We start from the raw sequence: 27,725 nt of genomic DNA on the forward strand, positions 1-27,725 counted from the left end.
TCCGTGTCCTAGATGGATAGGGCTTCCGGGGTTGTCGAAATGAGGGCATCTGCCAAGGTCTTCAGGAGGTTCCCTCTTCCCCGGCGGAATCTGCTTCCTTGCCTGTGTAGAACACTCCTTCTTACTTGTACTCTTTTGTTATGTGTGACATTGGTGTGACCTGAAAAAGAAGCACAGAGATCACCACGTGGCATTCTTGTCCAACTTAACGATCACTCAAGAATTGCTAATCTGATCCAAACCCAATCAATTGAAATCCCTTAGTTTTAGGTGATCATACTTGGGACTTTTGTCTTGTTGAATGAATAACTTATAGTTGCTACCTTCTAGGGAAAATAAGTTAGGGTTTTTTGCTCCTGATTTAATTTCTAAATAAGCTAAGCTTACCTTGTTAGCAACACTATAATTAATCTTCATTACTTATTCAGTTATAAAGCATTATATTAATTATAGTCTCTATATCGTCAACTCTTAACAATAGTCGTAGCCCTAGTAGGGGTGATCATTTCTAGTAAGGCCTGCAAGGCAGCCAGCCTGCACATTATAGGAAGGCTTTCGTGTTTGACTTTTATAGGACTCAAGCTTGTAATCGGACCCGTTCAAATTTTGATAAAAGCTATACCCAAACTTGACTTACATAATATTTTATATTATATAAATTATAATATATATTATATATAGTATAAATCATTATTTATATTAAATATATATATAATATATTTAATATATTATGAATTCCATGCTTGTTATACCAATTGTCTTAGAAAAACCAATTCCTCCTTCCAAACTGAGTTTAAGGCTCTGGTGAAAGAGTATAAATATAAACATGTTTCATGCAAATATAAAACTTTTGTATTATATTTTGTATTTTCACTCTTGTTGATCAGGCTCAATAACCTATCTCAACAGCCTTAGCAGCCATGTATTGAAAACATCTCTATTTTCCTTCCTGACAAGATGTTCCTGATATATAACTATAATGCTTGCTGTTAAGATTAGATCCGGTCTTAAATGGCAATTCAGATATCCTACCCACAAGAATCCAGTCTCTAGTGTTCCTATGTTTGGTTGCAATGCAAATAAATTTGTATTAATGCAAAACAATAGCAGTGCAAATGATTTGAATATAAATTTTGACCTATTTTTGTTTTAGATTTTAACTTATTTTGTTTGATTGGAATACAAATGAAGTAAATTAAGACATGAAGTAGAATAAATAAACTCCAAAAATAAAATTAAACAAAAATTTGCATTCTTATGCACTTGTGTTGGCAAATAAATTTACACTCCAGTCAAAGGCAACCTTAATGTACACAGATGTAGTGAGGCGTGAGTAGGACTATTGTGGGTAGATCCAAATGGAGCCTAAACTACGCATTGACAAAACAATGGTTGTTGCTTCGAACCATTTTGCACATCGCTCTTGTGTCTACAAGGTCAAAACGGTATCAGGGGCTAACAGTTACCATTTTACGTGGCAAGGTTAACTCAACCAGCATCCTCCACGTGGCAAGAACAACACATTATTATTGTCTTGCCGAGATGCAATTCGGGTAGACCCATAAAGGGAATGTGTGAACCAAGTCACTGACCACATGTTGATTGTTGATACAACATTCTTCGCCCATAGATCAGAGCCGTTGATCAAATCAACAATTTGGCACGTCTTCCATACCCCTATCTAAAAACAAAAAGCCAGCATATACGTAAATATTTCTCCAAAAAAGAAAAAATAATATTAATACCAAGAAGAAACAAAAGAAGGGCTTCTTCTTACCAAAAGTTTCACCGTCTCCTTTCTTCCTCCCTCCCCCTCTTCTTTCCTGCATTAAACCCTCTGGAAGTGGAATCCCCATTGTTTTTTTTTTTTCTCGTCTCTTCAACTGCCCTGGCCATGAGAGAACAGAAATAGAAACCCCTGCACCTTCCCCTTTACCGGTTCGATCCACTGCCTCTGAACCGCGTGAACAGGTACGAGTCTCTAATGATCGAAATATAATAATTTCGTTTTCATGTAGGATGGCTAATTAGCGTTGGATTTAAGCACGCGTTAACCGATCGAATCAAGGAAGCTTGGAACGCATATAAATATCGGAAGATTCAGTTCGTATCGTATCACTCTACTTTCTCTGATTCATGTTCTCTCTCTCTCTCTGTTTATATCCGAATTGCAGAAAGTAAGTCGATTCGGATTGAAGAACGTGAAGCCAAATGTTTGGTTCGAGTAACCGTAAGTCATCATTTATTGCATTTCGATTCATTTTGTTGTCGGGTTCAGCCTCTGTGTCTATTGGAAAGTTTGCTTGAATTCTTTTATGATATTTGCGCCTCTCTCTCTCTCTCACACTCTGTACTTGTATATATTGGTTTGAAATTTAGCTAGTAATATCGAAAGGATTTTAGTGTTTCTTATGATTTTTGTTCTTATATTGGTTGCATTTGTTATTTGTTGCGACGTCTCACATCGTCAATCTTTCGCCTTCCACCAATCGCTTTTCTTTTTTTTTTTTTGGTTTCTAGATTCACCTCTTTAAATTTGGTTGTAATTATGAATTTCAATGTTGCACGGTGGCAAATGTCTATTTTAGCAGTTCTTTCACCATTTATTTTGGAAGTTTGGATTTTGGATGCATTCCAAATCTTGCTGCATGCCTGAATCTTTAGTTCACTTTTAACCAACTGTCGAGTGGGTATCTTTGAGTAAAAGAACCGTCAAAAGGATGTTTCTAGATTTTACATAAATATGGTTGCAACTTGTGTATTTTTCTTTTGGTGTGTTATTTCTCATGTGTGTTTCTGTTCTTGGAGAATTTTCTTTTTCAAGTTGTTTCCGGATTTTGTTACTATAATTGATGAGTGTTCATTCATTGTCGTTTAACAGCTTTTGGGCAGTCTTCCAGCAGCCCCTTTGGATCCCAATCAATTTTTGGGCAGACCAGCAATTCTAACACCAATCCTTTTGCTCCCAAACCCTTTGGTAGTACCACACCATTTGGTTCACAGACAGGGAGTTCCATATTTGGTGGCACATCAACTGGTGTATTTGGAGCAACTCAATCTTCTTCACCTCTAAGTTCTACACCAACATTTGGTGCTTCATCGTCACCAGCTTTTGGAAATTCAACGCCTACATTTGGTATGATTTGTGACATATTGTTGAGCTTTCATAATGTGTATTGTTATTGTTATTTTTTTGACAATAAAGCAAGCATTTTTAACCTGTTATCTTTATCATTGGTCTGATTCTACTCTGTCCTGCACTGTGCCAAGGAACTGTTTGATAGTTTGGATATTGCGATATCAATTTTCATTATTTTCAATACATGAAACATTAATAGCATATGCGGGTATCTTACTTGTTTGTGCATAAATGTAAATAAAAGGCATCACTCCAAACCAGTATCCCAACAAATAAAATAAAATAAAATAAATGTTTAACTTCCAACCCTAAGAGTGTATGAAACCCTCTAAAAAATTAGTTTGGTTTTGTTTTTCTAACATATATTTATATTCATTTTTGTCAGAATAGAACCTCTTTACCTACATTCATCAAATGGAGGAACTATTTGTCGTCATTTTGTGTATTTGTTATCCATTTATGTACTTTATTTGTTAAATAGCCTTTCTTGACTGACAATTCTTTTACTTGTTCCTTCTTTTATAGGGTCTTCTATATTTGGGCAGAAGCCTGCATTTGGAGGATTTGGGTCAACTCCTACTCTATCAAGTCCATTTGGAAGTGCATTTCAACAAACACAACCAGCTTTTGGCAGCAGTTTATTTGGTTCCTCTTCACCTTTTGGTGCATCAAGTCAACCTGCCTTTGGTGCTACAAGTACCCCTGCCTTCGGTGCTACAAGCAGCCCTGCCTTTGGTGCCACAACTACCCCAGCTTTTGGAAGCACAACAACACCAACATTTGGCAGTACGGGCACAGCATTTGGTGTATCTAGTGCACCGGCATTTGGTTCTGCTGGAGCATTTGGGACTTCAAGCACCCCTGCATTCGGTGCTTCCAGCACTCCTGCATTTGGTGCTTCCAGCAGTCCCGCATTTGGTGCTTCAAATTCTCCTGTATTTGGTGCTTCAAGTAATCCTGCTTTTGGTGCTTCAAGTACTCCTGCTTTTGGTGCATCAGGTACTCCTTCCGTTAGTTTTGGTTCAAGTCCAGCCTTTGGTCAATCAACTTCTGCTTTTGGTAGCAGTCCATTTGGGGCAACTACATCCCCTTTCGGAGCTCAGAGTTCTCCTTTTGGTGAGTGCTTTTCCTATATTGGTGGTTCTACAGTTTGGAATGCCAATGGTGATTTGCATACTACTACAAAGGGGTTTAGGGAAAAATTTAGTGGGTATATTTAATGTCTTTTGTTCCACAAATACCTGGGTTTTGATATTTTGTTGAAATTTACATACAGGAGCCCAGACAACTACACCAACATTTGGAGGCACAGCATTCGGGCAGTCAGCTTTTGGAGCTCAGCGTGGGGGAAGCAGAGTTACACCTTACACCCCAACAGGTGAGGTGGATGGCGGCACTGGTACTCAGCCCGCTGGAAAGCTGGAGTCAATATCTGCTATGCCCACCTACAAAGATAAAAGCCACGAAGAATTAAGGTGGGAGGATTATCAGTTGGGAGATAAAGGTATGCCTTATGTAGTCATATGAATGCCTTGAGATATTCTGCTTTTACTTTCATTATATGTATATTTCTAATTTTTATGCATTTGCATAAATATTTGACATTTCAGGTGGGCCAAATCCTGCTGGTCAGCCTACAGGTGCAATTGGTTTTGGTTCCCCTACTTCACAGCCAAGTCCATTTGGTGCTTCACCTACGTTTGGACAGTCTTCTGCAAATCCCTTTTCCACTTCAACATCTTCTAACCCATTTGCTCCAAAAACGAGTTTTGGTTCTTCAGGTTTTGGTACCTCATCTACTACTGCATTCAGCTCATCACCCTTTGGCTCATCATCAACAACAAACCCATTTGGAACAGCTTCATTATCTACATCTATATTTGGTGCACCATCAACCCCTGCATTTGGAGCTACTTCATCCCCATCTCTGTTTGGTGCATCAACAACATCTGCATTTGGGTCATCACCCTCAATTTTCGGGTCTTCTTCTGTTCCAGGAACGACTTCAACATTTGGTTCTGGCTTGACTTTTGGCAATACCCAGTCATCTCCATTATTCCAGTCTACAACACCTTCAATTGGGCAGACAAGTTCTGCTTTTGGACAGACTACCTCTACTTTTGGACAAAGTACAATTTCTTCCTTTGGTCAGCCAAGCATCTTCAGTACACCATCAACTGGTTTTGGAGGGAGCTTGTTCTCAAGCACCCCATCTATGCCTTCTACAAGCACTCCATTGGGTTTCAGTCAAACAACTGTAAGTCCCTTGGACAATTATAAACATGTTTATTTTTAACATCTTTAAATTTCTTATCTTGATGTTGCATATGAGAAAGGGGCTGGATGGGGAGGTTGGTTATGGTTGGGAAAACCTCGGTTTGCATCTTACTGAGTTAATTTTGGATTGTCATAAACCATACTGAATTTGCTATATATATGCAATCTGGGGGCTTAGTGCACCATGGAGAGGGTTACTGTTGAGTGTTGTCAATACTGCCTAGGGGTGTAAATGGATCAAATTCGAATCCGATTAAAAAATTCGATACTAGCAGGTAGCAGAATTCTGAGGTGAAGTCCATCCGTAGCCAAAGAGAAAGCAAAAGTGCCTAGGGGTGTAAATGGATCGAATTCGAATCCGATTAAAAAATTCGATATCTGAATTCGATTCAATATCCAACGGATATTGAAAATTAATATTTGAATTCGAATCCGATTAAATATTCGAATATTCGATTTGATTCGAATTTGACTAATTAATTATTTTAGGTAATTAATAAATATATAAAATAAATATTTTATTTATATAAAGTATATAAATATATAAATTATTTATATAATTTAATTATTATATATATAAATTATATAAAACATTTAAAAATTTTATATATTATATATAAGAATTAAATAATCGGCCAAATTCGGATATTTATCGAATCGAATCAGGTCATATCTGAATTCGAATCCGATTAGCTATTCGGTATGAATAGGATATCCAAATTCGACCGGTTAGATATTTGAATTATCTGAATTTGATTCGATTATATCGAATCTCAAGTTCGAAATCGGATTTTCGAATATTGTTGACACCCCTAAAAGTGCCCCCAAAATCTAGACACAGAAGATCAGGAGATTAGTAAGTGGGTTAAAGTCTCACCATTGGGTCTCCTTTTTTGGAGCATATAACAAATGTTGATTTTGCTGAGGCCCACTTCCCAACAAAAAGCCTTAACCTTGTCCCTACTATATGGGGTTAGTTACATGAATCTTATTCTGCCATTGCATTCTGTTCAGTGCCATATCCATTGTTAATTTATGATCCTTTAATACAGTTCTAACTAGTTTAATATGCGAGCAAACATTTGATAATCATAATCCATATAATAATGCCACAAGACTGTATATTAATGATGTGGCAACAAATTCTTCTTACAATCTTTTCGATGGTTATTCTTAAATTACCAAATTACTTTTCCACCTACATTTTATTTAATCCCTGTTAGGTTTTGTTATTGTTTTATTCTCATTCTAGGTTACATTACATTTTCATTTAGTAACTTTTTGGTTTTATATGTTCTTCATTTCTAGTCTTTTCTTTCTAATCCTTTTCAGCCTGCACAACCTGCCCAGACAACTGGGGCATTTTCCTTCGGAAACTTTGGCCAGGCACAAACAGGTATTTTAAGATACCATGGTTTCTTCATCTTTCATATTTATTTATTTTTAACTAATGGCTTCAACTCTTTCTATTTCAGCAGCTTCAAGTGGCTTTGGTGGTGTGTCAAACATTTTTGGTCAGAGTACCTTTGGACAATCGTATGTTTTATCACTTTTCTCCTCTCTCTCTTGACCATTTTCTAATTTTTGTCAACTGAAAAACTTGTATCAGTTTAGTTAGTTAGGGCCATCCAATGGATCGGTTTTAGTTTGATACAGTTGAGTTGTGTCCAACCTACACCTCAACTTGTGCAACAGGATTGTTAGAGGTGGGTTGTGTGGAATCCTTAGTTCCTCCATATGGGGTTTGGCTACATAAATCCTGTTCTGCCTTTCTGCTCTTTTCAGTGTCGTATCTGTTGTTATATGCCCTCAAGTGATTCTCACTAGTTCAAGCCATTTCCTTTTTGGTCTGCCCCTAGCTCTTCTAGATCCTTCAAACTTACAACAGGTCATTTCTTCTTACTGATGTTGTAGATGGTCAACATGTTTTTTGTTGGGTTGAGTTGTATTATGCATCTCGCATCTCCATAGTGTTAGTGGTGCATGAAAAGTTGTTTCCTTCGGTATTTCTAATCAAGTGATATCCTTCATATCTGAAATGAAAAATGCAAAGCACTTAGCTAAAGATAGGATCTACTGATGTCGGTTTCTCTGTATTATGTTACATGGTTCTCTTTTTCTTTATTCATTTAATGATTCATATTTGTTCATATTTATATCTTTAACAGGTCCGCAACTCAGAGCACTGCTGTTGTTCAACCAGCACCTGTTGCCAATCCTTTTGGAACTCTTCCTGCAATGCCTCAGATATCTATTGGTCACTCTGGGTCTGCGCCCTCAATTCAATATGGAATTTCTAGCATGCCGGTATAGCTTGCCTACTCTAAAACTTGGTCTTTATGTAACAGGAGCTTGTTTGATCCTAAAATATATTATTATTAGGAAATGTGCTTTTGTTTCACTAGTCCCTGATGTGTTGCATTTGTGGTTGTTTTTTTTGGGGCCTTTCACAACATTCTGTTTAGAACCAATGTGGAAGGGTCTTCTTAGCTGCTATTTAGTAGATTTACTGCACAAGTTCTTTTTTCTTCTTTCTGGATGAGTAATCAAAAAGTTTTATTAACAAACTTAGAAGGATATAGAAAAAAAAAGGCAAAAGTAGATCTGGTGCATAAGCTTTATGTGCATGTGCTGTTTTCATGTGATATTACTTTGCTTAATTCATTTAACTTGGCATCATTCCCAAACAGGTTACTGACAAGCCTGCTCCAGTTAGAGTTTCCTCGTTAACTTCTCGACACTTGTCCCAAAGAAGGATTCGGTTGCCAGCAAGGAAATATCATCCAAAAAGTGATGGTCCAAAGGTAAGAATTTGGTTAAGGAAGCTTAGTTGAAATTTTTTGTGGTACTGTTTTGGTAATATAGCTCATCAGATTCATCCCAATTTGGGTCTATCTATATCTGGGATCTGGTTCCAATATGAAAGCCATTTACTGGAAAAAAAGCTTAATTGCTGTTTTATGCAGGTTCCATTCTTTAGTGATGATGAAGAAGTGTCTGGCACACCAAAGGCAGATGCTCTTTTTATCCCAAGAGAAAATCCAAGAGCACTAGTTATTCGGTCGACAGACCAGTGGCCCTCAAGAACCAGTCTTGAGAAATCGTCTTTACTCAAGGAAGCAAATGGCCCTGTCCATGAAAATGGTAATCTTTTTTTCCCTCTCTTTTTTGGGTCTTTGCACCGAACTGGATAAACATGATGCAGTGTTGATCATGAATGGGGGAAGTGCTCAAAATGTGATTTGTGCATATTAGTGTTTTCAGGGTCTCGTTGATCTCACATAATCTCATCAAGACATTTTTTTGAAAGAACGTAAAGTATGATTATATTAACTGGTACTGTGTACAACGAGAAACTGTACAAAAAAGGACCTCAAAAAATGTCCACTCTAAAAAAAGTATGATCAGAGGTTACATCTTTGAATTCAGTATGTATTGACAACCATCTCCTAATGGCATCTATGGCTGAATTGATGACCTCGGCTTCAGAAGTGGATGTCTGATCAAACAACCTTCTGTTTCTTTCTGACCACAGCCCAGAGCACTGCTGGAGGAACAGAAGCCCAGCAAAGTCTCCCTTTTTTGGAAAGTCCAGAAATCTGCCATTCTTCCAAAAGAGCTTTAACTGGTGCTGGCATGCACCAGTTCAAATTCAGTGATTTCAAAAAGTGGCTTCATAATGCAGAACTAAACTTACAGTAGAGGAAAAGATGTCAATCAGACTCCACCTCCTCATTGCATAAACAACACCTGAGATCTGGAATGCTCATTCCTTTTTTTATCAACATTTCCTTAGACAAGCATCTCTCGAAAGCTGCAACCCAAACAAAAAACTTAATTTTTGAAGGAGCTAGATTCCCCCAAATGGCCCGACTAGGAAAAGGATCTTCAGTCCTCCCCACTAGCTTATAATAGAAGGATTTAACTGTGAAGACACCAGTTTTGGTCCCTTTCCAGCATTTTGCATCTTGGGAATGGAGATTTGGTTGCTGGCTTTGTAACAGAGAGAAGATCAGCAACCTGCTGAATTTCCCAGTCATTGAAGCTCCTTCTAAAAGAAGCAGACCAACACATGCTATTCTCCTAAAGTCTGAATGAGTCTGCTACTAAGGCTTCTTTATCTGAGGCCACATCGTATAAGTCAGGAAACAGCTCCTTTAGGGGCCTGCCACCAATCCAGTGGTCTGACCAGAATTTCACTTTTCTTCCATCTCCCACTTTAAATCTGATGCAGTCGGAGAACTTTCTAGCTGCCTTACATATTCTTTTCCACACTCCACATCCATACGTTTGAGGGGGTGGTCCAGCATCCCACCCATTGTTCCTTAGGCCATATTTATCCTCTATCACTTTCCTCCACAGATTATTTGGTTCTGTTGAGAATCTCCATAGCCAACTTCCCAATAAAGCTATATTGAACAGCTTTATTCCCAACTCACTAAATGATACTTGTGAGCCTCTTTCCAGCCTTTCCAAAGAAAGTTTCTCGTCTTTTTCTCCATTTCCTTTGCCACCTCCGGTGGGATGGGAAAAAAGGTCATAAAGTAAGTTGGAAGACTAGCTAACACACTTTTGATTAGTGTGGCCTTTCTACCTTTAGAGAGATGTCTTGGCTTCCAAGTTGACAGTTTTTGATCCATTCTTTTTAGAACTGAGCCCCAAATAGCTTTAGAAGGACATTTAGCTCCAAGGGGCAGACCCAAGTAATTTGAGGGCAGCCTACCTACTTTGCATCCCAAAAGCTCAGCCAATTCTTGAATATTAGGCACTTCCCCCACAGCTATTATTTCACTTTTTGCTAAATTCACCTTCAGACCTGAAATAATCTCAAACCAGAACAGTAGATATTTGAGTTTTATAAATTGATCCTCTGAAGCATTGCAGAAAAGGAGCATATCATCTGCATGTTGTAACATGGGAATTTTTGTCCCATTAAGACATTCCTAGGGATAAAGAATGCATAGATTTTTTATTTATATCCAGGAATAATCTTCAATGAAGAAATTGCTATTGTAAGTTGAAGTTGTAGTTTCTCTAGCCTGTAGGCCATTTTACATTATGAATAGGCTACTTTGGCTTTAGGCAACCAAAAAAACTAGCATGTGATGTCAAACTGTTCTCAGTAATAGCAATCTTCTTCTATTATGCTAGGATGGAATATAAGCAAAGACCAATTAGACTGCAGGATTGCCACTAAAATTTCATTTAGAAAGAGGGACATTTTTTTTGACGAGTAACTTCAATTTTATTATAAAGTCAATATATGCATAAATACATGGAACCCAAAGGGAAGTGTGAGATTCACCTCTTTAGATTGTTAAAAATCAGAAAAAACATTACAATTGAGCCCAATACAAGTGATAGTAAAATTTATCATCACTTAAAAATTATGAATTTATGGTAAAAATGATTCATAGGCCCAATTGAACAGACAATGAGGAGAGAGGCAAACGAAAGACATTCTTTACTGCAGCATGTCACAAGTATTTACCTTACCAAGAAAAAATTCCAAGCAGAAAGTTTGAATTTTGAGCGGGATAGGCATACTCCAAGTTTCTTTAACCGAGAATCCCACCTATTGGAAGTCCACCCCTTGGTAGCTGATAAATTACATTAAAGCTGCATTGTTTGTGGTTGACAAAAGAGCAAATCTGTTGTAATGGTATCACTGCGTTTCAAGAGGAAGGCAACTGATTAAGCAAACAAAATGATTCTATGCTAATGGTTCTTTACAAAACAAAGCAAAACATCTTTGAAGCACTTGAACTGATTTAAGTAAGGAAAATGATTCTGTGCAAAATGGTTTTTTACAAAACAAAACATCCTTGTCTCCTTGAAGCACTTGATCACATCACCATAACGCAAAACAATGATTAACCTTTAATTAATGGCCCGGACAAAAGGCTCTTATAAGATAGTCTACCATTTTTACGTACCTATGATCCCTGCATCCTTTCCCTTATCACTTTTTTTTTTTTCCAGCTTGTTGTTATCCATCTAAACCATCATCATTTTTTTGATAAGTAAAAGAAAATATTATATTAAAGGGAAAACAGAAAAGGAATACAACCGAATCAGGTGTTAAGATAACACCCCACAAGCCCTACAAGGCCTCCAACCCATTCTAAAACAAACAAACATACAAAAGGCAAGCTCAATAGGCGACACTTATACCTCATTCACACAATGTGGCAGTGGAGCACAATTACTCTTCAATCTCTCCAATCTCTTCACAGCTTCCTTCCTTGTCCCAATTTTCTCCTTCAAGAGCGTCTGCCAGTCTCCTCGCATTTTCTTCTCTCCTCTTCCTTTCAAAGGCTTCCAAAGCTTTCCTAACAATACTTTCCCCTCCCAAAAAGAATAAGCCTATAGACATTCTGATTTCCACTTCTCTATCAACTAAGCTCTTCAAATTCTCTAAACCTTCATCATACTCAAGTGAAACAAGGCTCAAGTAAGTGGTTGAACATGAAGATGCAGTTCTTTTTGTTTTCTAGGTCAAATTAAATCAGTACTTCACTACAACCAGCAGGAGACCTTACCAACCAGCCAGCTGGCACCTTGCAAGGATAGGGCTCACCTTCACCATGAAACCAACAAACATAGATCTTTTTGTTTACTGGATCAAATAAGACCAGCCTGCCATTTTGTGCAAGGCTGTGATAATGTGTACTTTGTAAATAAAATGATGAAAGATTACCAATCAAAAGAGTGGAAAAGAAGAAAAAGATAAAAGAAGTAAGGTTGGAACTGGATAAAATGCTAATGTTGGTAGGTTAAAAGTATAAAAAAGAAAAAATAGGATATACAAGGAACCGCCATTTTTTGTTAGATAAAAGGGTAGTCGACCAAGTACCAAACAAAAGTCATCCGAAGTATATCTTCCCATTCATTCTTATTATACAAGGCATGTATATATAGCATGAAATAAATGGATCCTTACTCATTAAAAAAAATAAATTGGTGCTTATGAGGCTTATGCCCCATGCTTCAAGCAAGTGGAATGCCTCGTGTCATGCTTTTGTTTCTGAAAATTTGACATGAGTTTGTATGTTGTGAGCATGTTTTTGATTTGCTAAGTTTTCTTTCTTTATTCTATTTAATGCAAAGAATGCATCAGCACTGCCTCAATGGGATGGTTCAAAACTTTAAGTTTCTGATTGCATCAATGCTAGTTCATAATTCCAGGACCAAATGCCTCACTTTAACTTGCTTGTGTTTCTCTCTCACATCCTCGATTGTTGTTTCTCTTCTGTCATCTCACAAATCTTCTTTGTAGTTGTTGAGGTTAAATCTGGTGTATATTCTGTTATCGGTGTATGTGCTATTGTTCTTTGAAAAATTTGGGCTATATTTAATCAGTAAGCTTCATGGCCAGTGGTTAGTAGGTGAAGGTGGGTTTCAACCCCAGGTATTAGTCCCCGATCTGATTTTATCAACTATAGTGCAAGTGTGCTTTGGTCTGGGCATTCCAAAATAGTGGAGGTAATGTTGAGGGTGACATAAAGCTCCCAATTGATGATAAGTTCTGTTACCTGGGAGTTATGGCTATGTTTGATACTCAAGAAAATGCCTCAAAAGATAAGAGAAAAAAAACTTAGGAAAAGAAACACAATATTCTGAGTTTTCTGACAATTAGTTGTCAAAGAACAAGTCAGAAATTTGAGATCTTTTTAATACTTAGAACTGCTGGACCCATTTTAATGTTGAAATGGTGGTCTCTAAATGATATTTAACAGTTGTTTTGTGAATACCACTGATTTTCTGTCAGCCTTTTTGGAAAACATGAAAAATTTAAGGGAAAACGTAAATTACAGGGAACTAACCTGTACTTTGGGGGTAGTGACACTTAAGGGCACAAACTTTCATTTGCGACAGAGGGCTACCCTGTACTTTCAGATTCCAACACTCCGCTCCTTCGTTAATGGATGTGATGGTAAGGGCAAATTTACTAAAATGCCCATTTGAGGTAAACTCAATTCTTCCCCTCTGTTCCTTCTGAAAACTGTACTTTCATATTGCAACACTTCACTCCCTCTCAAAAGTCAAAACTCGGTTTGCCTGGTCTTTGTTCACAGGCTCAACTCCTTTTTTTCTCTTCTTCCCTTCCTCTCTGCTGCCACCACTAAATCTGCACCACTCGCTCCATAACCAAACTAACATGGTTGAGAAGGAGAGCTGGTTCGCCTCCTGCCTCCTTCCTTTTCCTTGCTTCCTTCCTCCCTCCTGCTTTCTCTGTCAAGAGCTTATAACAGAACCCATAGCAGGTAACTACCACCAGTTCATAGTCCAGTCACCCCCTGCTCCTTTCTCTTCCTTGTCTCTTCTTTTTCTTCTCTTCCCCGTCTTTCCCCTTCCAGCTTTCTGTTTCTTCTCCATTTCTCATCCTTTTTTTAAGAAGAGGTAATGTATGAATTTCTTCTCATCCTTTTCTCTTCACCAGTTACTGTTTTTTTGAAGAAATGTATGGACCAGTTACAGGCAATCAAACAAGCAAGTATCATTTGCTGTAACTTTTATCAATTGATCTTACAAATTGTATAAGAAATGTTACACCTGGATGATGAGTCAATTTTGCCTCTTCAATGTTCTTTCTTGGGGGCTAGCAGGATCCCATCTAGCTGAAACTACCAGACAAAGCCATTTAGAATTTACAGTAACTCATCGGCTAGCATCTTCTAACAGATCTACCATACCTAAAACATCACAGCAATTGATTGAATGAGTTACGTAGACTCATTGGAGTATTAAATTCTTGTTACTTACATGATGCCTACAGAAATCTTTGCTGGATAAATCATACAGGAAGGCAATCAACAGCTACCTGCATTTTAAGGTGGTGAAATAACTTGACAACAAAACCAAGACCTATCAAAATAGAGTGTCGAGTGTGGCTCAATCAGTTTGAATTTCAGTTAATTGAACCTTAAACTTGGGGCTTAACATGGTCCAAATATTGAGAGGAACAAATTGACAAAAGGAGCTGTAAGAAAAATAAGTTTGGAGGATGACATCTTGAGAAATTCTTGAATGGTAGCTTGCTTTGAATGGCCACATACTGCATATTAGAGCCCAAGTCATTAACAAGAATCAAGTTACAAATGCCATCTCTTTAACTGCCAGCTTCCCTCTACCACGGCCTGTTGTGAACTAAAGCTATATGGGGCTTGACTAACAACATGCTTATCTTCTCTTTGAAGCACGGGCCTATACCGAACGCTTGAATTAACAAGGTAGCTGTTCCTTCAGTTCTTCAAGCCTGTGCTGGAAAAGCCCAGTCTATCTTGGGAGAGCTTTGTTTTTTTATCTGAATTGAGTTAGTGCTTCCGTTTCCTTCTTTTCTTCTACTCTGTTTTCTTCAACCAAATCTGTGCAGCCCCAGACCATCAGCCACCATTGGAGACCCATGTTCAATACACAGTCTCATCTCTCCTGTCCAAAACGATGATCATCCCAGCAGAACCGGGTTTCTCTTCCATCCTTCATTCCAAAAGAGAGCCTCATTCATGATGTCAACCAAAACTGGAAACATCTCCATTATAGCCAGAATCAAAGCATCCGAGTTAATCCCTTCAAACAATAAAAGATCCAGGTCCCTTACATCTTTTTCCTTCATTTCTACCCCCTCCCCTTCTGTTCAAAGATTGAAAACAAGCCAAAACCTACCTGTTATTGGCTCTGCTCATTCCATGTTTAAGCTCGGTTAATGCATGCACCTAGCCTACACTGGTACCTCCACTCTGTCCACTATTGGTGGTTGGAAGAGACCCTGCTAAACCACCACTCATTTCCTTCTATAACCAGTTGGACACCAACCCTATTCAAAGGCTCAAATCAATAAACCAAATATGAAGCCATGATCTGTTACTGCCCCTAACAGTCTTGCTCTTGTTCGGTTTCCAATCGAAAATCTCTCACTGCCACCTCATTCATGTTAAACTCAGCCCTCACAATCTAGCGGTAGCAGGCTAGCAACTAAGAAGGCAACACGAGGGGATCCAATGACCACCTTTTTTATGCTTTTTATTACAATGTCTAGCCACATAAACAAGGAAAGAGTAGTTTAGGGTTTTATAAATGTTTAAAGCTGCACATAATATCACATGTGAATCTTCTCACCCCTTACCTGACGGAATGCTAATGGAGGGAGTAAAGTGTTGGAATCTGAAAGTACAGGGTAGCTCTCTGTCACAAGTGAAAGTTGGGCCCTGAAGTGTCACTATCCTTTTTATTTCTATCACTTTTTTTCAGTAGATTTTTAGATGAAAGAAATAACTGCTGAGTGTCAGATGATTCAATGGAATTAATAGTGTTTGTCTGACCTATATTTTGTGAGGATCAAATAGAGGCACTCTAATAAGAGAATGCCAGAAAATTCTTTCTAGATTTTAACTAAATTCTTGTGTTTCCTGGTCAACCAGACAGCCTATATTTGCACTTCCATTAACAATTTTCTTTAGAGGATGAGATACTCTTAGGTTCATACCTGATTGTCTTTCTTTCCTCTTCTTTTTGACATGATACCCTGTCATTCAGGAAAAGCATCTGCAGAGGTGTCTGCTCCTTTCACAAATGGCTTTATATCACAGGATAAAGATAGTAAGCACTAAGCACTTGGCTTTATTATGCTCCTCCATATTTAGATCTCACCTCTTGTTTTTATTTATTCTTTTTTAATGTTCTCTTTTGTGTTTATTTTCCTGTTAGTGAGTCTTTAAGTTGTTTATTTGCTTCTTTGGTTCGTGTTTTGGTGAGTTTAAAGGTGTAAAGATATGGCAAAGTGGGAGGACAGAAACTTTATTTTTAAAATTTACTTCTGCATCAACTGAGAATGTGGAGTTAGTTGTTGATGGTTGAGAGGTGTTAGCTTGATATCTGGGCATTTTTGCCCCCGATGAAGTATCCTAGAGTATGCCTGGAATCTCCAGAAAAATCAACCACAAAGATACTTACATAAAATAACTAGATTAATTTTATGCAATGTAAGGTAAGATGTATATACAACACAATTATAAAAGCAAGGAAATAGTTATAGAATAAATGAAGATATAGTCTACAAGAGTAAGCTTTTTATTTATTTTTACAATATTCCTATGCAAACTCCCCTATCAGTAGCACTAAGGATTAGCAAGAAATTCAATTTTTTATTGCAAGTATTGGCTGTTTCTATTTGATGGAAAAATTATTAAAAAGGAAGGAGTTTAATTTACAAGTAAAATGGAGCCTCTCCATAACCCAAAATTGTTAGATAAAGTTGTATCTAGAAGTAGCATTAATAAGCATTACTTCACCTCATTTAAATGGGAAGTAGTACAAAAAAAGAATAAACAAAACTGAAAATCTACAAAATTGGGAATTGGTGACTGAAAAATGAAAAAGAATTTAAAGAGAAAGTGAGTGAAGTCAAATTTAAATCTAAAGAAGGAGAAAAATGGAATTTATAAACTTGCAAAGATAAAAGAAAGAAAAAGCAGAGATTTAAATCATGTTATATGCATCAAAGAGGAAGATCAAAGAGGTGAATGGGTATGGAGGAGGAAGACTTTAAATAAGATATGAAGAAGGGAAGGGCATTAGGACCTAATGGTATCTAAATATAAGTTTGAATGGGTATGGAGGAGGAAGGCCTATTGCGGGATTAAATTGCATGAGCCACAATATGGAACTTCGGTAGAAAGAGGTTACGGCATAAAACGAGCATGTCAAAAAATCAATGTGGTGTTGTACTTTGCCGATGATATAAATCATGAAAGCTTATCTTTCTATTAAGAAAATGGATAGGAGAAAAGTTTCAAGAAAAGAGGGTTCTTTACATGGTATTCATTGATCTAGAGAAAGCATATGATAGAGTTTCTAAAGAGATAATATGATGTCTTTTAGAAAAAAGTAGTGCCAAATAAGTATATGAACCTAATTAAGGGCATCTATTAGGATGTATATAATCAAATATTAGGACACTTGTGGAAGAGACATCAGAGTTTCCAGTTGCAACTGGACATCACTAAAGCCCTTAATTATTTGCAGTAGTCATGGTTGAATTGACTTAATATATTTAGGAGGAAGGATTAAGTGCAAGATTTATGGATTAATACCTTAAAGCAAGAGGTTTTAATAATTATAGAAGTTGAAAATAGGGTTTACTTAGGAATGAAGACGAAGAGATATTTCAATGTGATCTCTTGTGTTACATTAGTTTGATAATAAATGACAAGGGAGAAATTTAGGATGTTGCCTATATATAATCAGAGTGGGATGGGCAAAATGGAGTGGTGCATATAGGATTTTGTCATAGGAGAATATCATTTGGGTGGAAGGAAAATATTATGAAATGGTTATAAAGCCAGCAATATTGATGGAGCAGAGTGTTGGGTCAATAAACGTGTTCACAAAAAAAAACAAGTGTGGTAGAAATACGAATGTTGAGGTGGATGAGTGGAAAAACTAAAAAGGATAGGATCAGAAATGAACTTATTAAAAGGAACCTAGGAGTAGCTCCAATAAGCACTAAAACGAAAGTACATTAAGAAGGTTTGGGAACTTGCAGAGAAGAACATCTACAACATCAGTAAGGGGATGTATGATCTGTTACAAGTTGAAGGGTTAGAACTTAGAAGAGTTAGGGTCAGGCCAAAAAGGACATGGGTTGAAGTAGTGAGAAATGATTTAAGGGCCCATAATTTAGCAATGAATATGACGCTTAACAGAATGGAACGACAAAACATGATTCATGTAGTCAAATCCCATATAGTTCGGACAAGGCTTAGATTGATGATGATTTCTCAAAAGAAAAAAAAACAGAGTAAAAGGTAGTTAATATTTGATCCCCCTTTTCTTCATGGTGTGTTCTCCGTTAAGTCTTATTTCCTCAAATTGGTGGTGGGCTCTTCTAATTCTTCTTTTTTGAAAGGAAGGTTTAGCTTTCTGTGGTCCCCCTCAGAATGTCCTTTATTTGGGAGGCTACTTGTGGTGGGATACATACTTATGGCAGATTGCCAAGGAAAAGAAAGGGGCAGTGGTATCTTGTGCCTCATATTTGCCTAATGTACATGAAGGAGAATCTTGCAGTCACCTCCTCATCAATTGTGAGGTAGCTTGATAGGTCCTTACCTTCGGTTCTACTACCTGAGAGCTGGTTCGAGGGAGCTCACCCTCCTGAAATGGGCTTGTGGGTAAGGAAGAGCAGAGCGGGGGGGGGGGGGGGGGGGGGGGGGGGGAGAGGTTAATGGAATTCTTCATTGCCTCATGCACTCGCTAATAGGCCTATATAATGTATGGCCAGCTAACAGACTTCTAACAAACTCTGATCGTCTTGCACGATCTCTTGATAGAATACAATTATTCTTCATGACGTGGATGTTGCATATACATAAATTTGACGGGCGGTATTATATACGTGATGTGTGTAGTGCTCTGGGCTGAGACTTGGGCCTGTTGGGCCTGAGTCGCACCATCTGGGCTGGCTTCCCTACTGGACCTAACATTCCCTCCTTCAAGAATGACCTTGTCCTCAAGGTCAAGGGTGGGGAACTGCTTCTGAAGTTGATCATGATCCTCCCATGTGGCATCTTCTTGAGGTAGGCCATGCCAAATGACTAGAGCCTGTTTATAGACTTTGTTGCCATTTCGAACCTAACGAAGATCCTTAATCATCAGAGGTTCGAATAGTACTTCTCCCGTTTCTGTGAATTGAGGAAGGGTGGGGTTGATAACATTTGTGGAAGCCAAGCAAGGCTTCAGAAGGCTGACATGGAAGATAGGGTGCAATTTGCATTCTGTAGGTAAGTGGAGGCGGTAGGCGACAACCCCAATTCGCTTTGCCACCTGAAATGGGTCGAAGTATCTTGGCGATAACTTCTGGGATGCCCTCTGTGCAAGAGATGCCTATCTATAAGGTTGGAGCTTTAGATAGACCCAGTCCCCAATAAAAAATTCTAATTCCTGATGCTTCTTATCATAGGCTAACTGTATATGTTGTTGGACCTGTTGTAAATGGAATTTGAGGAGCTTAAGCGTGCTATCTCTCTCCTGTAATTGTGCCTCAACCTCGGCTACAGGTGATGTGCCCAGTTCATAAGGCAAGATGGATGGAGGATCACATCCGTAAAGCACTTTGAATGGAGTCACTCCGATTGAGATCTGGAACGTGGTATTATACCAATATTCGGCCCATGGTAGCCATTGGGCCCATTGTTTGGGTCTATCAACCACAAAGCACCTCATGTATGTTTCCAAACAATGGTTGACTACTTTAGATTGTCCATCCGTCTGAGGATGGTAACTGGTGGGGTGCATCATCTTAACTCCTTGAGCTGTGAAATAGGCCTTCTAGAAAGTACTCATGAAGAGAGGATCCTGGTTTGTTAAAATAGAGTGGGGCGTTCCGTGGAGTTTGGCCACTTCTTTGATGTAGGCCTGGGCCACTGTGGTTGCTGAGTAAGGATGGGAGAGGCCTATAAAGTGCGCATACTTAGTTGGTCTACCACTACTAACACCACTGATTTCCCTTGGGACGTGGGTAACCCAATTACAAAATCCATGGTAACTTCTTCCCACACTCCCTCTGTTATGGGTAGAGGTTGCAATAACCCTGCCGGAGTCTAAGTGCTATATTTTTGCTATTGGCAAGTAGCATATCAGGCAAGAAATTCTTGTACCATTTGTTTCATACCCTTCCAATAATAATGGGTTGCCAAGTGTTTATAGGTGCGGAGAGCTCCAGAATGACTTCCTTGGGCCGAGTCATGGAATAGCCGAAGTAATTCCTGATGATACTTGGACACTTCTGGCACCACCATATGGCCTTTGTAGAAGAGAGTACCATTCCTGACTGTGTACCCTGAAGTCTATGAAAAGCCTCAAGGATTTGGGCCCGGATTTGAGTCAGATGTGGGTCATCATGGGCCTCCTATCTCAGTTGGTCAGATAAAGGGTAATTCAGTCGTGACAAGGCCATCACGTGAAGGTTATCGGCTCTGGAGAGTGCATCCGCCATCGCATTAGAGGGCCCAGGCCTGTACTCAATGACAAAGTTGAACCCCATTAACTTGTAGGCCCACATATGTTGGTCAGGGCCTAAAACTCGTTGTTCCAGTAAGTGTTTGATGCTGCAGTGGTCTGTCCTGACAATAAACCTTTGGCCTAGGAGGTATGCTCTCCATTTTTGAACCGCCAGAGTGATTGCCATAATCTCCTTCTCGTAAGTAGATTTAGCCTGAGCTTGAGGAGAGAGAGCCTTACTGAAATAGGCCAAGGGGTCGGCCTTGTTGCATTAGAACTGCACCTATTCCCTTACCTGAAGCGTCAGCCTCCACTATAAAGTCCAGGTTTGAAATCAGGAAGGGCCAAAGTAGGTGGGGTGGTTACTACTGCCTTTTTGAGTGCTTGAAAGGCTTCTTCGGCTTTTTGATCCCACTCGAAGGAATGCTTCTTTAGCAATTGAATGAGAGGAGCGGCAAGGACCCCATACCCTTTGATGGACCGGTGGTAATACCCCGTTAGCCCCAGGAACCCCTTGGGGGCCCGTGGAGAGTTGGGCCTGGCCCAGGTGATCATGCAGTCTATCTTTTTTGGGTCTATATGCACCTGTCCTCCAGAGATGATGTGCCCCAAATAACTGATTTGGGTCTACCCAAATGAGCACTTTGAGGGTTTAGCGAACAATTGGTGCTGGCACAATAGGCCTAATACACACTACAAATGTTCTAAATGGGAGGCCCAACTTGGGCTGTAAACAAGTATATCATCAAAGAAAACGAGCACAAATAGGCGCAGGTAAGGTTTGAAAATCCCATTCATGAGTCTCTGGAATATGGAGGTGCATTTGTTAACCCGAAGGGCATCACTAGAAATTCAAAATGCCCGTCTAAGGTTCTAAATGTAGTTTTGTGAACATCCTCCGGGTGGACTCGGATCTGATGGAAGCCTGATTGCAGGTCCATCTTGGAAAAGTATTGAGCTTGTCCCAACTCATCAAATAGTTCTTCAATCAGTGGTATTGGGTATCGGTCTTTAACCGTGATTCGGTTCAAGGCTCTATAGTCCACATAGAATTTCTAGTTACCATCTTTCTTTCTCACCAAAATAATCGGTGACGAGAATGGGCTGTTGCTGGGCCGGATAAATCCCTAGTCTAACAGTTCAGTCACCATACACTCCACTTCTACCCTCTGATAATGGGGGTAGCGATAGGGTCTAACATTGGCAGGTGGGGCTCCAGGTTGGATGGGAATCTAGTGGTCATGGGCTCGAGGGGGTGGCAATGAAGTGGGTTCTTGGAAGATACCAGAGTAGGTTTGAAGCAGTAGCTAGAGCTATTTGGTCTGGTCTGGGGAAGGGCCAGTGTCTTCTGAGGGTGGAGTGATCGTAGGCCCAATGGGCATCGAGCCCATACTCATCAGTAAGGGAATAGAGCCATGTTGGCAGTTCTTAAGTATAACCTCTAAGCTGTCAGCAGTTATGGGTTGGGTCTTAAGTCTTAGCCCCCTTTAATGTGTAGGAACTTCCCTCATAGGTGAATTGCATTGTCAAGTCAGCCCAATTACAAACCACAGGGCCCAGTAACTGTAACCATTGTATGCCCAAGACAACGTTTGCCCCAGTGAACTCTAGCGGATGTAGGTCCACTCTAAAGCTGTATCCTTGAATCTTCAATTCGACCAATCTACACCTCCCCTCACGAGAGATTTGGTGACCATTGGCCACGTTAACTGCAAATGGTGATATGGGCTCTATCACTAACCCGAGTTGTTTGGCTAAGCTTGGAGTAATGAAATTCAGGGAGCTCCCACTATCAATCAAGACAACCACTCTCTTCCCCGATATTTGCCCCTGCACCCTCATGGTTCTTGGGGCCTGATAACTAGCCAGGGCCTGAAGGGAAATAACACAATATTCTACCTCCGGTACCACCTCCATTTTCTGAACCCCGGGATCGCTGGTTTGTGATACAAGATCCTCCTCTCCTACTTGTAATAGATACACATGTTGGGCCTTGCATTTGTGACCTGGGACGGATTTCTCGTCAAAGTTATAGTAGAGGACCTTCTCCCTACAGGCCTGCATTTCCGTCCAGGATAATTTCCGGTAAGGGAGGGTCAGTGCTCCAACTCTCTTGTTGGGTGGAACAACTAAGGGAACCGGTTTAACGGTGGTTGTGGTTGGGGTCGGAAGAAGAGGACCAGATTTTGACACAGTCTTGGGGTAGGGTCCTTTCTGGGCTAGGCCCGCTTAAGGCCTAATAGGCCTCCCCAACTTCTTAAGTTGGTCCAACCTCTCCTCCTGAAGCTTAGCTAGTCCCACCGCCGCCAAGGTTTAAAATGTCAATGTCGATGGAAATGTCGCTTACCAAAATATAGGACATATGTCGAAATGTCGGAAATGTCGAGGGGAAATATTGTAAAATTTAGAGACATTGTGGAAATATGCAATGATATTTTGTAAAATGATAAAAGAAGCATTAATACATATTTCTAAACTATTATCTTATTCCCAACCATTATATAAAGCTAAGAAACTAAGATCAATAACAAATTAGTAAATGACGATTTACCGATTTATTATGCATTTTGATGTTTTTACAAGGTTATTTTATATTTTCTTTTCTTATTTTTAATTCTGATTTATTATAAATTCTAATACATTTATTTCACACTAGTAAATAGAAATACATTTATTCTGATTTTTTTAAATATTAAAGTTATAATACATTATGTTTTATTATAAATTTAATAAACTGATTCTCCTTTTTGTAGTATTAAGATTATGATAAATTCTGATTTCTTATAAAACTTCATGTATTTATTATGATTTTTAATACTAAACTTATAATAAATTATGATTTAATATAAAATTTAATAAATTTATTCTGATTTTCTATATTAAATGTAGAATATGATTTATTATAAAATTTAATAAACATTTTCTGATTTTAATAAATATTTTAAAAAATACTAACTAGTTAATATTTTATTACTTGAAAAATATTTTATGTTTTATATTATAAAGTAAATAATTTATTCTTTTGTTTTTATATTTTGTTAATTCTTTTTTATAAATAATTTATTTGAAATGTTAAATAGAAATTATTAATGGAATAATTTATATATATTATATTATTAATGTACATTAGTTGACATAATAGGAAAAACTGTATTTTTTTTTGGTTATTTGGACCGATTTGGTCAACATTTCCGAAATATAGGAAATAATGTAATTTTTATATTACCATCCATTTTCATGTCGGTGAGCCTCGACATTGACATATGTCGGGCGACATTAGCGACATTTCGTGACATTTGAAACCATGACTGCCGCCATCAAGGTGGCCATGGTATTTACTTCGACTCTGATGTCATCACTTAAGCCTCCTATAAAACATCCCACCAGAGCGGCCTTTGGCCAGCCGTGAACCTGGGTGGCCAGCCGTTCAAATTCATTCTGGTATTCCCTCACTATCCCCGTTTGTCTCACCCGGGAGAGGGACTCATTGAAATTATCATAACCAGAAGGGCCAAACCTCACACGTAAGGCTTTGGTCAAATCCAACCATGTGGTTTGTGGGTGGGTCTTACGGTACCATTGGTACCACATAATAGCCTTTACCATCCATGTGAATGGTGGCAATGGAGACTCTATGGTCTGCTGGGGTCTCATGAAATTCAAAGTTGCGTTCAGCCCGACAGATCCAAGGAACAGGGTCATCACCTAAGTAGAGCGGAAAATCAATTTTGGCAGCCTTGACCGGAAACGCTCCACCTCTCCTGACGCCACTGCTGCTGGATCTTTCAACTTCCGTGGGTCTTGGTGCCAATGTCATCCGTTCGAACTGACCTACCAGAGTGGAGAGGGTCTCCTTAATTTCTCTCAACTCACTAGTGGTCTGCTGCACTTCACCTTTGATGAGGTCGATTCTTTCTCTGCGGATGAAGACCTGGTAGTTGGCATCACAGCTGGGCTCTGATACCAGTTGATAGGTCTTTACCTTCGGTTGTACTATCTGAGAGCTGGTTTGAGGGAGCTCACCCTCCTGAAATGGGCTTGCGGGTAAGGAAGAGCAAAGTGGAGAGAGAGGGAGAAAAGTTAATGGAATTCTTCATTGCCTCGTGCACTCGCTAATAGGCCTATATAATGCATGGCCAGCTAACAGACTTCCAAACTCTGATTGTCCTGCACGATCTCTTAACAGAATACAATTGTTCTTCATGACGTGGATGTCGCGTATACATAAATTTGATGGGCGGTGTCATACGCGTGATGCGTGTAGTGCTCTGGGCTGAGACTTGGGCCTGTTGGGCCTGAGTCGCGCCATCCGGGCTGGCTTTCCTGCTGGACCTCATCAATTGTGAGGTAGCTCATTGTATTTGGAAATTCCTCCTTGATCTCATTGGTGGAAACAGCTTTTATAGGGTCCCCCTAATTCTTTTGGTGATTTTATCAATCAATGGGCCTAGTTGCAGATTAGGCAATAGGGGGACTGCTTTTGGGAAGGCTGTTGTTCGTGCTGTAATGTGGGGCATTTGGGAGGAACATAATAAGAGAATCTTTGTAAACAAGACTTCTCCTTAGAGGGTCTGAAAGGGAGAACCCTCTTCCCAATCAATTCATAGATGTTAGACAACAAAATGCCTAGAGGCATTTCAGCTGGTGATTTGGATAGAAATCTGATACAGGTTCTGAGCTCTCCTACTTTGCTCTTGCCAATAAGAGTTGGTCTTGCTCCCGGGCCTCCTACTGATTACATCATCCAGTTTGATAGTGGTTGCAGAAGCCAATCAGGGTGAGGCAGGCATTGGTGGTCAGATTACAAGGGCTAATGGAGATGTGTTCTGTGCCTTCAGTGGGCCTATTTGCATCTCTGATACTGCTGAAGGTGAGATCTTTGCTTTGTTAGTGGGCCTTAGGGCTGCTGTTGCTCTCTGTTTCTCTTTGGTGGTGGTGGAAGCAGATTCTAGGAATGTGATCAGATGGATGAACAGTTAGAAGGAATGCTTATGGAGGTTTGGTAGTGCTGTAAGTGAGAATAATAAATCTCTTCATCCATGTCTTATTCCTTTAGATGGATTCAGAGAGTCGGATTGTGTGGCTGACTAAAGCTGCTGGGGTGGGAAGAATTTCTTTGTATAGTGATAGACCAATGCCTCTGTAATTGTTGAGGCCTTGAGGGGTTCATTTTGGCTTTTGGATCTTTTGGGTTGGGCTGATTTTATTGTACATCTTCTCTTGCACATCCTTCCCTTCTACTACTACTACTACTACTACTACTACTACTACTACTACTATACGTTTGATTATTTCCTAAGTTGTGATCAACTTGCTTGAAATACTGCAATTGGGAATTCATCCTCATTCTTTTTACCTTTTAATCATTGAACTAGGGGGAGGAAAAGTAGTTTAATGAGTTTTGAGGTATTTACTGGTGCACTTATATTACGTTCATCTCATACATGGTTATACTTTCTAATGTTTTATGTTCCGTCCACTTGGAATTTTTTGCTTATTAAATAACTTGGGTTATTAGTGTTATCTTTATTCTTATGTGCCTTTAAACTTGATGCAGGGAATCTTGCTGAAAATGGAGCAGTCAAGGTCAAAATAAATCAGAAGCCAAATGGATTACATGATAATTCCACGGAAAAGGGGGAATCATATATTACACTTGCTGGGCACAGAGCTGGTGAGGCTGCAATTGTATATGAGCATGGAGCTGACATTGAGGCATTGATGCCGAAACTCCGGCATTCTGATTACTACACAGAACCCCGAATCCAAGAGCTGGCAGCCAAGGAAAGGGCTGAGCCAGGGTTCTGCCGCCGGGTGAAAGATTTTGTTGTTGGAAGGCATGGCTATGGCAGCATCAAGTTCATGGGTGCGACTGATGTAAGACGGCTTGAGCTTGAGTCCCTTGTCCAGTTTAACAATCGGGAGGTGATTGTTTATCTTGACGAAAGCAAGAAGCCTCCAGTTGGACAAGGCCTTAACAAACCTGCTGAAGTAACTCTTCTCAACATAAAATGCTTCGACAAGAAGACAGGAAAGCAGTATACGGAAGGGCCAAGAGTAGGAAAGTACAAGGAGATGCTAGTGAAGAAGGCCCAAGACCAAGGAGCAGAGTTTGTGTCCTATGACCCTGTCAAAGGGGAATGGAAGTTCAGGGTCAATCACTTCAGCGAATACAAGCTTGGAGATGAGGATGATGACTTTGATGTGCTTTCTGGGACGGATTGTTAGACAGTAAAAGCAAAGTGGTGTTTTAAAGATGTGGGTTATGGGAAGAAGTTTTTGTATAGCAGCAGCAGCCAGCCAAGGGATGGATTACCTAAACGTGTTCTGAATGCTGTATCTTGGCGTATGTGGTGTTGTGATCCTTTTTTCTGTTTTGTTTCTTATTATAATTTACTTTTGCAGTTTGTAGCAATTAGTGGGTAATTTTTTTCCCATGCTTTTGCTTCGTTTTCCTTTGTCTAAATTATTGCACAGCCCCTCTCCCCCTCGGAAATCTAGTTGTGATGTAGATGGAGAAAAATGTTGAAATTGGTAACAAGCTTCTGGTATTGTTTATTTTTAACATGGGGAGGGAACTGCTTGGGACACACAAAATGGGAGATTAAGTTAAAGATGGTTATGTATCATCCGTTTTTGTTTTTTCATCTATGAATCAACATAGTATTTATTATTGAAAAATGAGAAAATTGCAAAAAAATAGAAATATTCCGATAGAGTGTGTTTTGTTGTTGTCACTGTTTTGAAAACTAGACCGGATTGGACGGTTGGACTGTTTGAAGTTTGAACTGGAAAATGGTCATGGTTCTGGGTCCGGTTGTCTTGAACCGTTCTTTACTAAAAAATGTTGAAAAAGTCAGAAAATTGCTGACCCGATTTGTTGAATCATTGAATCATTCAACTCCGTCAACGGTTCGTGGGTCACATTCAAATTAATAAGTGCAAAAAAAATATAAAGGGGTGGTTTGTTTTATTCCAGGGTTTATTGTCTAAAGTATCAACTTTACACTTTTTCGACTCTAATAACCCTTGAACTTTGCAAAATGGTCAATTTTGCCTCTAAAGATTTTAAAGGGCCAATTTTTACCCCACATCTTGTAGAAAAGGCCAACCGTAGGCAGAAGTAGATGACGATCGTAACGATGTCTAGGCCATTTGAGATCAATTAAAAAAATTAAAAAATGGTGACATGGCATGCCTAGTCAGCATTTGAGTTCATCGTTGGGTTCCACACTCGACCATTTTCAAGCACACGTCACATTGTTTGAATTAGACTCTTTTTGACCATTTTTTATCCTAAACTTTTTGATAC

The 27,725-nt window shown here is 39.1% G+C and overlaps 1 protein-coding gene across 9 annotated transcripts; it reads left to right on the plus strand.

Annotated features, from left to right (window-relative positions):
• The first annotated feature begins 1,775 nt into the window (after positions 1–1,775).
• Positions 1,776–27,094, plus strand: LOC104590696 (nuclear pore complex protein NUP98A-like). 9 transcript variants are annotated; one of them, XM_010249429.3, is made up of 13 exons: positions 1,788–1,971; positions 2,175–2,230; positions 2,882–3,136; positions 3,665–4,255; positions 4,416–4,643; positions 4,750–5,396; positions 6,749–6,812; positions 6,892–6,952; positions 7,585–7,723; positions 8,107–8,220; positions 8,383–8,560; positions 15,953–16,015; positions 25,971–27,094. In XM_010249429.3, the coding sequence occupies exons 2-13, from the start codon at positions 2,212–2,214 to the stop codon at positions 26,639–26,641; spliced, it is 3,030 nt and encodes a 1,009-aa protein (XP_010247731.1). In that variant the 5' UTR covers positions 1,788–1,971; positions 2,175–2,211; the 3' UTR covers positions 26,642–27,094. The 9 variants fall into 9 exon arrangements, with proteins under 9 accessions (XP_010247733.1, XP_010247731.1, XP_010247728.1 ...); XM_010249426.3 differs by having other exon boundaries at positions 1,788–1,938; positions 2,019–2,230; XM_088903872.1 differs by lacking the exon at positions 15,953–16,015 and having other exon boundaries at positions 25,971–26,954.
• The last annotated feature ends 631 nt before the right edge of the window (positions 27,095–27,725 follow it).

The sequence above is a fragment of the Nelumbo nucifera genome, chromosome 4, assembly GCF_055504915.1.
Source record: "Nelumbo nucifera cultivar China Antique chromosome 4, China Antique-T2T, whole genome shotgun sequence".
NCBI classification, from domain to species: Eukaryota; Viridiplantae; Streptophyta; class Magnoliopsida; order Proteales; family Nelumbonaceae; genus Nelumbo; species Nelumbo nucifera.